The 10,629-nt window shown below is 33.9% G+C and overlaps 1 protein-coding gene across 1 annotated transcript; it reads right to left on the bottom strand.

Moving 5' to 3' along the window:
* Window positions 1-1,417: 1,417 nt before the first annotated feature.
* On the bottom strand, window positions 1,418-6,049 carry LOC18444072 (sugar transport protein 8). Its single transcript, XM_088872127.1, has 5 exons — window positions 5,914-6,049; window positions 5,489-5,808; window positions 3,386-3,799; window positions 3,088-3,300; window positions 1,418-2,476 (listed from the first exon to the last, which is right to left on the bottom strand). The coding sequence occupies exons 1-5, from the start codon at window positions 6,047-6,049 to the stop codon at window positions 2,048-2,050; spliced, it is 1,512 nt and encodes a 503-aa protein (XP_088728253.1). The 3' UTR covers window positions 1,418-2,047.
* Between the last annotated feature and the right edge of the window lie 4,580 nt (window positions 6,050-10,629).

Here is a 10,629-nt window from a genome sequence, read left to right as displayed (position 1 = left end):
AGAACCGGTATTGATTTCAGATAACTTCCTTTTGCTTTTGTGATATAGAAAGTTGTCCAATATCATCATCAGAGTTTTTTTTCCAACAAAGTTGTCCAATATTTAGGATGAATTTCCATCAATCTTTATGCATTTTTGCTTGCCACAATTTATATGCATTGATTGGTTTTTAGGCGCACTTGTTGCCATCGATAGGGTGGCCCAAATAAAAAAAGGGAATAAAAGGTGTAGATGTCATTTAAGGGGTAATAACTCATTAAAGAATTAAATTATTAGTCAAGACATCCTAATTAATAATGATAGGTTTACTTTTAATTTCTGTTATTTTGCACAAGTACCTCCTCATAAATTACTTTAAGAATATTTAAATTACCTTAAAATATTTATATTGCCTCGATTCAGAGTTGGGAACTCTGAACAGACATGAGTATTTTTATAACGTAAAAATCCTTAAACCAAGTCACCACAGTACCCCCAAGTTTTTAAGACAGGTCAAATTATTAAAATGTTCGTACCTATTCAAGATTCACAATCCTAAACCAGAACAATTTGGAAAACTATTGAAGATACTCCATATTTGAGTGAAACGAAAATTAAAAGGATAACTCTTCAATGTCAATTGGAATTTTTCGAGACCTTTGATAATTTGGTAAGATGTTTTGGCTTATTGAATAACATTTTCTCAAAAATAAAAATAATGGGACTAATTTAGGGGCTTGGCTCGCTTAAGTTTGGATCAACCCACTTATTATTTCGTCCGCCATTAAAATGTAAAGCCCTCAACAAGGTGTACATTGGCCACTAACTTTTGTCATGATCCACGCTAATTTTGCCAACAAGAACATGGGTGGCAACACTGATTAATTTGATGACAAATAATGTTTATTGGGTTATTAAAGAAGTAAGATAGCGAATGTGATCCGCAAAATGAAGCATTTGTATCCATAATCCACATCAAGGATTTAAAAAATAGATCAGTAATGCGGATCATTTATCCTAAAAAAAGATCAGTAACGCGGATCGGTGGATCGGCGATCTGGATTGGAGAATTGGCCAGATCGGTTTGATTCAACCTTAAAAATATTTCAAAAAAATATCGACATTTTTTAAAAATCTAGTTTTTTAGGTTTTTCAAAAAATTATTAGTATTAGCTTATAGATTATATAAATATTGAGAACTTGTCTCTTGTCTAAGTATTATTATTTTTTGAGTAATTCAATGGGGAAGACCGTTACCTGTTTTTAAAGTACTATTGGGTTGATGTTAGTGGTGGGAATGAAAACCACAACATAGTTACTAGAGGATGAGGTGCTGCTCAAGCCCCTTTCTATTACTTTCACTTCACGGTCCACAATTCATCTTCTCGGTCTAAGTTATAAATATGCGACAATAAAGACCCAGTCGACATTGAAATTATTTCTAGTGCCATTTGTATCAATTGAAAATACATAAAGAATATATTCCTGTGACACTCTCCCTCGGGACTCCCAAGGGATATTCATAGTCATTTTGTTTAAAATTTCATCAAAAAGCTTACTATATTTATGGAGTTCTGAAGTTTTATGTGATCGAAGGTCATTTTGCAGCAACATTACATTTTTGGGGTACATTGGGCTTGGATCTGTGTTTCAATCCAAAAAGTAACATTGCAATAAATTACATTGATTTTTAGTGGGCTTTGAATTCTGTTAGACTCCTCTGCCATGAAATTGATTTTGGGGCTTCAAACCTTGTTAGCTTCTGCTGCCATGAACATGGCTCATAGCCAGTGCTTCTTTCACACCCTCTGTCATCTGATTTATAGGAACTCCCTTCGTCTCCGGCAAGCATAAGACAAGGTCCCCATTATGGGAATCCACATGGTGAAGAAATCATATGACAAGTTTACAAAGAAATAGATGAGGAAACTATATATGAACTTCCTAATGAGAGAAACCGCCCAGAGTACCTATATAAAAGGTAAAAAAACAGACAAATTGCCTTCTCAGTATATTTTGTGGCTTTGAACTCCATTAGTTCCCTTGCCATGAACTTGATTTAGTGGCTTCAAACTCTGTTAGTCTCCTCTGCCATGAACCTGGCCCAGAGCCAATGCTTCTTCCACACCCTCTCTGTCATCTGATCAATAGGAACACCCTTTGTCTCCGGCAAGAAAAAAACTACAAAAGTCCCCATTATAAGAATCCACATGGCGAAGAAGAAGAAGATGCCGGCTTTTAAGTGACATAGCGTAGATAGAAAGGCTTGTGCAATAAGGAATGTGAAAAGCATGTTGGAGCAAACTGCAAAGGAAAATCCAGCTGATCTTGTCTCTATAGGGAAGATCTCACTAGGGATGAGCCAACCTAGTGGCCCCCATGACCACGCAAAGCCAGCAACATAGGCGCACACCAGTATCACCACGACAATCGCAACTGTGTGGTTTAGGGAGTTCGTTAAGTGGAGATCCTTTAATAGAATGATCCCAATGGCGACCTGCAAAATCACATTACAAGCAATGAACAACAGATGGTTAAGAGAGGGAGAGAGATGGATCTTCTTTTGGTAGAAAGGTTTTTGAAATTTCTACAATATTAGTCTCAATTAAGTGAAGGCGGAAATAGATGATTGTATTGGAAAAGTGTGAAAACTTCATATTGTGATGTTACGAAAGTCAAGTGTATTTTAGCTTTTTGGTATGAATAGATGGTCTGAAATTTGGGTGAATTATAGAAGTTGAATTTCCCTTTCCGAAAGGATCATTTTATTTTAGTTTCTTTTCCCAACTTTTGTTCATGTCTGAATATTATTATTTGTTTTTGCTTCAACATAGAACTTGGGCAAGTTTCATGTGCAGAGGTTCTCTGTGCTCCAGCAAGGCCCAATATGAGAAGTTAGATGGTTTTAATCCTATTAATAACCTTGAATTCAAGTAGTTACAATGAAGAACTTTAAATTGCAGGGAAAATATATCATAAAATTCAAATGTGTAGAATAAAAGAAGTAACATATACAGTAACTGATTCACTTTTAGGACTTCCCTACATTGTTTCTATGTCAAAGAATTATAGGAGTAAAATTTGATTGAGGGAAGAGTTAGAATGTACCTGGCAAATGAACATCTGGACAGCAGCTTGGAGCAGCAAAGGTTTCCTTCCAACCCTGTCAACAATGACAATGCCCATGAAGGTGGAGATGGCATTAACTGTTCCTGTGATCACAGCGGACAAGAGTGAGGCGTCATTCTTGAAACCCATGGTCTGGAAGAGTACAGGGGCGTAGAACATGATGGCATTGATCCCTGTCAACTGCTGAAAAACCTGCAAAATAAACCCCATCAAGCCATCAGAAAATGTTCAACTACTGAGAGAGAGAGAGAGAGAGAGAGAGAGAGAGAGGTGATACCTGCAGGATGATAGAGATCAACAGACGTGGATGACTGTCACGCCTCATGAGCCTGCGGTACGGGTGCTTAACTTCACTCGCAGTCTCACATGCCTCGACAAGCTGCAGGAATTCGGGTTCGACATTCATAGTGCCTCTAATTCTCTCAAGAGTGGCCTTCCCCTTCTCAGTCTTCCCTCTCTCTATCAAGCTTGTTGGTGTCTCCACAATGAGCAATGAACCGAAGCATAGCAAGGCCGCAGGTACACCAGCAAGGCCGAGAGAGAGCCTCCAACCCCAGGGGTGTAAGGAAGAAGTCCAGTAATTAACAAGGTTGGCAATCAAGATCCCAACTGTGATTAAGAGTTGGAAAAGGATGTTTAGACTTCCTCTCCATTTTGATGGTGCGATCTCTGATAGAAACAGGGGAACTGCCTGTTGAGATGTTCGAGGAGAGTTAGTGCCTGTTTATCTAATGTATTTTTGATGTTTTTAAAGATGATTTGTGAGTTTTTTTTTATGGAAAAGGTTTATATAAGGTTGTAAGTTGGCACCTTAAAATGTAGAATTAAAGATGTACTTCAAAAATCCCTCAGAAAAGGCTGCCTCTAATTGATCACTCAACATCGAGATGTATGAATGTGGAAAAAAAAAAAAAAAAATTTTAAGTCCCATAAATAGTGTATTTTGCAACATATTATCTAGGCCGTCCATTTTCAAGATTTAAATATGTTTATAGATCTACTTGATTTTTACCATTTTTAGAGTTTAAAATTTTATAATTAGAGATGAAAATAGATGTTAAGATAATCCTAAGAATTTTTTACACCAAAGTTATATGATAAAATTTAGAGGTGTGAGCTTAATTGGTTTGTTTAAGGATTCTACGTTATAGAATTTCTTATTATAAGCTCTATTTTTTTATTTTCCTCTTTTTTTAATTTTTTTGGGATTTTTTGAGTGATATATGATTTTTTTTTTTTAAATTGACCTTTATCTATACTTTTGAATATTTCTTTAGACATTTTCTTTTTAGTTTAGTTATTTTTTGCACTATTTATTTTTAATAAATATTTTGTAATTTTTTTCCAAATTTTAAAGTCTGTTCGGGCTTCTATACGACTCACGGCTCAAGATAGTCCACTTGAAATCGCCTTAAATACTGGCCTCGGGCAGGGCTCGATTGGTGTTACTTGTGTTTTATACAAAGTAAAGCATGGAGAGAGGCAGGGGTATTTTTCCATTATTCCTTAAACACCAAGGAGCTATCTCATTAGCTCGTATTAATAAAAGCTGCTCTTTCCAATTTCCTCCAACTCAAATATAAAATGCATGACGATGAAATTAGAAATAAGAAGAAAATGTTATTCATCTGTGCTTTCCAAGATAAGATGTATGTGTCATAAGCAATACCCAGCAGATGAAAAATTAGACATGCGTACAGGAGGAAAGATTAAAATTTAGTGAATTGAGCAATTAAAATCTAACAGATAAATGATTAGTGTATGTTAATAATATTGGAAACAATTAAAGTAAGGCGCACCTCTAAACTTTGTTACAAGATGCAATTTTGGTGTCCAAAACTTTTTGGATAACCCGAGAATCTATTTTCAAATGTAGTTATAAATTTTAAACTCCAAAAAATAGATGAAATCAAGCATGTCTATAAACGTATGACAATCTTGAAAATAGACAGTCCAAATAATGTGTTGCAAAATGTAGTATTTGTTAGACCTTTAAATTTTTTTTTTTTTTCTTTTTTATATATATATATCCATACATATTGACATCGAGATGATGAATTAGATGGTTTTGCCACATCAAAATAGCCTTTTCTAATGGAGTTTTGAGGTGCACATTAATTATAGAATTTAAAGTGTAAAACAAACCTATATAATTATTTGTATCCTAATAACAAAGCACTAGAAATAGTTACATCTTAATGACAAAGCTACCGAATAATTTGGTATCCTAATAACTAACCAACATGTAGGATTCGAATGTAATACCTAGAAAAAAACATGTAAAAAAAGATTAGGTTGTGAACGCCAAGGGGGAGAGAGAGAGAGATGGTATGTTAGAGAGAGAGAGAGAGAGAGAGAGAGAGAGAGAGTTGGTAGGTACCTGATTAGCAAAGCCAATCCCAAGGCCGAGGAGAATCCTTCCGATGATCAACATAGGGAGGTTAACGGCAGCAGCAGTAAGCGCAACCCCACCCAAGAAGAAGAGAGACGCCGCTCTCATCGTCGGCCTCCTCCCATATTTCTTGCAAACCCAAGCGGCCAAAAAGGTGGCGACCATCGCCGCTAAATAGAGAGAGGAAGTGAAGGCTTGGAGCCTTTGGCTGTCGAATTTGCAGTAGTTGTTCTCATGGGCTCTCAACTTCCGAGCATACACTGCCGGAAAGAACTTCTCCAGAAAGTCATCCATGGCCGTCACCCCGCCTGCATTCACCATAACACAACATGAATTCTTTCTCTCTCTCTCTCTAAATACAAATTCATTATTTCTTTCTGTAAATAAGCTAGGAGAGAGAAATTGAAGAATACCTGAGATTCCAATGTCGTAACCGAACATGAGGCCACCAGTAGATGAAATGAGGGCGCAGACCAACACGTAGAATGTAACCTTCGCATCGCCGTCAATCTTAGGATTCGAGTCCGATGTGAATACCGGCCCTGCCATCTTCCTAGCAGCTTGAGAGAGAGAGATGGCGTCCTCTAGAGAGATGCTTCCTAGAGAGAATGAAGGAAGGAAGGAAGGAGAGAGAGAGAGAGAGAGAGGGAGAGGGAGAGGGAGAGGGAGAGGGAGAGGGAGAGAGAGTTTATATAAAGAAATAGAGAGAAGGGGAGAGGCGAAAGATATGTAAGAGGGGCAACATTGGGAGAGGGAGAGAGAGTTTATATAAAGAAATAGAGAGAAGGGGAGAGGCGAAAGATATGTAAGAGGGGCAACATTGCTTGTGTTTATATATATAAATATATATATATATATATATCGCTTATTGAGAGAGAGAAAGACAGTTAGAGTCCTAATGTGGGTAGGATTTATGTTTTGGCTAATAATGGATAAACTCGAATTAATTTTGAGGAGAGAAGGTTGAAATTATTTGGAATTCCTATGAGATTTGAGAGGTCCATTATCTCATAAAATAATAATAATAATAATCGTAATAATAATAATAGAAAAGTTTATATAAGGTTGCAACTTTAAAATGCTTACTCAAAAAATCTATCGGAAATATTTTTTTAATGTTGAAAAAACCATCTAATGTTTCACCTCGACATTGAGATATATGAATATGAAATAAAAAAGTTTTTGAGTCGGGAAAATAGTGCATCTTGCAACACATTATCTAGAAGGTCCATTTTCAGTATTTACATATATTTATAGATCTACTTGATTTTAACCATTTTTTAAATTTAAAATTTTCTAATTATGTATGAAAATAGATTTTAAGATAATGCTATGAATTTTTTATAACAAAATTACATGTTATGATAAAATTTTAAGGTGCATTGATTAAGGTTGCAACCTTATAGGAACCGCACCCTAATAATAATCTTGAATGATCTGAATAATATTTGAACAATATCTTGATTGTGTTTATGAAATAAAAATGGAAAGTTTGCGTTTTGTAGCGAACAATTTAAAAAATGACCGCAAGATACCATCGCAAGTGCGCCTATTCATGAAAGGTATTTTCATATTCGAGACTACATATAAAACGCTGCTGTTGGATTTATACTTTGTGAAGATTAACTTTTGTCCTAATCTCTCTACGGTTTGTGGCAAATGCAGTTGAGATGTCTCTTGCGATAACATACTCTAATTCCGCTAAAAGTCCCAAGGGATTGCATGTCTTGAGGTTATTTATCATTATTACAAGATTATTACCAGAGAGGACTTGGAATTGTCGTAACGCTCAATAAATTTGATTAGAAAGTAAGAGTAAATTTTTTTTTTTGTCTATGAGGTCGGTCTTAGGGCTCTACAGATTATATCCCAAAATTTTGGGATCGAAAGGATTTTTCTAGTATATATTTTGGTCTAAGGAGTAGATGGACAGTAGTATACTCCCGCAGGCATAACGAACTTGAAGTTAGATCGCGAGAAAGATAAAGTTAGTTATCAAGAACCACCAAGTACAATTTATCATGTATTAAATTTTAAAAAATAATACAAAAAAAAAAAGTAAAATCCAAACTTACAACAACTCTCTACGGACCATAACCCAAAAACACGTGGGCTACTTGGGAAGGATGCTATTTTATTATAACAAAATGAAAATCAACATTCCTTGTGAACAAAAATTATACTTTTTATCCAGAGAGATTATTTTTCAAATCACTTAGTATAAAATTGCATTTTTATTACAAATAAAATTCATAGGTAAAAAATACAAAAAATTAACAAGTCACATAGCCTTAGTTTATTATTTATAAAAATAATTTAATCCTAATCCTATACGCATGTCAATTTTGTTTATGAAGAGATAAGGAGATATCCCTACTAATCACTTATCGCTAGAAAATATTTTTAAAATGGTTAAACTTTTAATCCGAAAAAATATTTTGATAACTTAATTTTTATCTTTTACATGCAAACAAACCTTATCTATCGACTATGACGTTAGTGTAAATTATTTTTCAAATCCTTTTAAATGTAAATAAAACAAGTAATAATTTGCAAAAAATTAGTCTTGACCTTTCATTGCGACCCCTATGATTAAATAAATTAAATGAATGAAGCAAATCCTATATGAGACTTAAATTGCAACTCATAATTGTGCTGATTTTACAACGTATACAATTTCTAGTTCTATTTCCTATTAGAAGTAGAATTCTTGGCTTCTAGAATATCAGTTCTTATTACTAGGCATTATAAATAGAGAATTGTAATCCATATTTGTGATCAATAGTTTGCTTTCTTCTTTGAGATGTTCTCTTCTTGCTTCTTACTAATTATTTGGTAAAATGGGGCACATAAAACTTAGATGCTATTATGAAGCACAAATGATTTTCCACAAAAGAAGAAGTTTTTCAAGAAGGGAAACATAAGAAGAATTCTAAAAAAGCGAAGTCTAATTTCAGTGGACTGGAAATTTTTAAAAAGTTTTCTATGAGCTAATTGTGTTTTGTTTAGAAACGGAAAGGAAGAAAAAGGAGAACAAAATGGAGAGATGGTTCTATGGAAGAAGAGAATTCTTTATGGGCCAGCGCTACAGGATTTTGCAGAGCACCGAAGATGGTGAAATTGTAGTTTATGATGAGAAAGGTAACCAGATTAAGGAATTGAAGCCTGAGATATATAATGCTATACCCACTACATACGTATCTCTTGATCTTTCTCGCTTTTCATTCGTTGAAGCAATAGGGAGAAAGTCCACAGTTCCTCGTACTTCTTCGACGTTGGCTTTGAGGACTTCTGCAAAGGAGGCCTAGGGGCTTTAATATAGGATATGTTACAACGATTTAAGCTATCCATCAAAAACATTAATTACGATTTTTTTTATTTAAAAAATACAATTTTATTGCGATAAAAGAAAGCAATATTGCTTGTTCCTTGTGCCTTGGATCAAATTTGCATCAAAACCTAGGCATAGTTTCCATAATAATAATAATAATAATAATAATAATAATAATATTATTATTATTATTATTATTATTATTATTATTATTATTATTATTCATTTAATTTATTTTATTTTATTTTATTTTATTTTTATGTTTTTTTGTGATTTCATATGCAAAGGGTCCTGTGGGACTCCCAAAAGGTTGTGGTCCTAGCAACGAAATGCATACGATGGGCTATGATGTGTCTAACAAATAGCTAACTAAAAATGGCCTCCTTAATGCACTTCAAAAGCTAACAAGTTTTTGCTTCTTGATTGGCCATGTTGTAGTTGATACTGACAGCCTTATTCTTACATTAAATAAATATAATAAGACCTGTCATAGTTGAAAGACACGTTAGAGATTACTTCATCTACGACATGAAAGCATATCATGAATGCCAGTGTCAAAAAGGCATCTTCCGCCTCGACAAATCCCTTGGTGTCTTTAAATCATAGTTAACAAATCGCCGTTTAATTGGCGATTTTTTTAAAAAGTCAACATTTTTATGGAAACAGTTTTAAATGGTGACTTTTTGAAAAGGCTCGGAAAAAATAGCATAATTTTCATAAAAACGTTTAAAACGTGTGTATATATATATATATATATATATATATATATACCAAGAAAAAAGAGTTTGGAGATTTCTGTGAGTAATTTGGCTATTACTTAGATAAAAAAAATATGCCGGATTATTCTGGACATTATAGATAAAATAACTGATCCTGATGAAAAAAGAGCTATCATTACTCAATTCATCAATATTACCAAAAATAAATCAAAATCACCAATTATCAAAAATCCAGATGAATATAATTTTTCTGCTATTATCAAACGAGTAAGTGATCAACATACTTCTCAAAAAGAACCTACAATCTCTGATCTCAAGATTAAAGATATATATATATATATATATATATATATATATATATATATATATATTTACTACCTTAGGCATAAGAGTTACTTGGGAAGGTTTTTTGGAATTGAAATTTAGGATCCATCTAAAAATCACCAAAAAATTCATTAGAAAAAAAAAAAGTTTTGAGTTCTTCAAAATTTGATGTGGCCTTTTAATAAAATTGGAAGGTCTATGTTCAATATTGGAAAATTTTATTTTTGGGTACAATCAGAGGGCAATTTAAAAAAACAACTTTTATAAGGTTAGTGGCTCGCCAGGAGTTACATCCCAAAAATTTTGGGTCCTAAAAAAAGTCCAAGAGCAGGTTTTACCTGAGGGAGTGACTTGACAGTCTGCTCCAGTCGGAGCATGAAATCTTTTGCAATTCTCTTTAATGCGGTGATGTAAATGAGCGGTGTTTCAGTCGTGTTTATTGCAAAACTGTAAATCGGTTAAGGAGATCGAGTGCATTTCATCACAATATCCATATAAATTTTTTGTTTTTTTTTAATTAGAGCAAAATAGGGTACTACTGCGGGCATATTGTATACTTAGCCCCTATAGCGAAATAGCTCTTTTGGAGTTTTTTTTTTATTTAGAATTTTGGAATCCACTTCCGATCAACACACTGTTTTAATTTCGAGTTCCTAGCACCTAGATATGGCGATTTTGAAATTGGACAATCTATATTCGCTTTTAAGACATTAGGGCATATAGTTTTTCATTTTCTTAGGCCGGTAGGTATGAGG

This window comes from Amborella trichopoda, chromosome 7, assembly GCF_054954075.1.
Source record: "Amborella trichopoda isolate Santa Cruz 75 chromosome 7, AtrichopodaSantaCruz75HAP2 v2.0, whole genome shotgun sequence".
NCBI classification, from domain to species: Eukaryota; Viridiplantae; Streptophyta; class Magnoliopsida; order Amborellales; family Amborellaceae; genus Amborella; species Amborella trichopoda.
This window is presented reverse-complemented; position numbering and strand designations above follow the sequence as displayed.

What these genes read in the sequence shown, in the direction of transcription:
- LOC18444072 (XM_088872127.1), bottom strand. Translation starts at nt 6,049, where the DNA reads ATGGCAGGGCCGGTATTCACATCGGACTCGAATCCTAAGATTGACGGC. An exon ending in TGATCTCTATCATCCTGCAG is followed by an intron (nt 3,301 to 3,385) that starts GTATCACCTCTC and finishes TTTATTTTGCAG; the next exon opens with GTTTTTCAGCAGTTGACAGG. An exon ending in TCCAGATGTTCATTTGCCAG is followed by an intron (nt 2,477 to 3,087) that starts GTACATTCTAAC and finishes GTGATTTTGCAG; the next exon opens with GTCGCCATTGGGATCATTCT.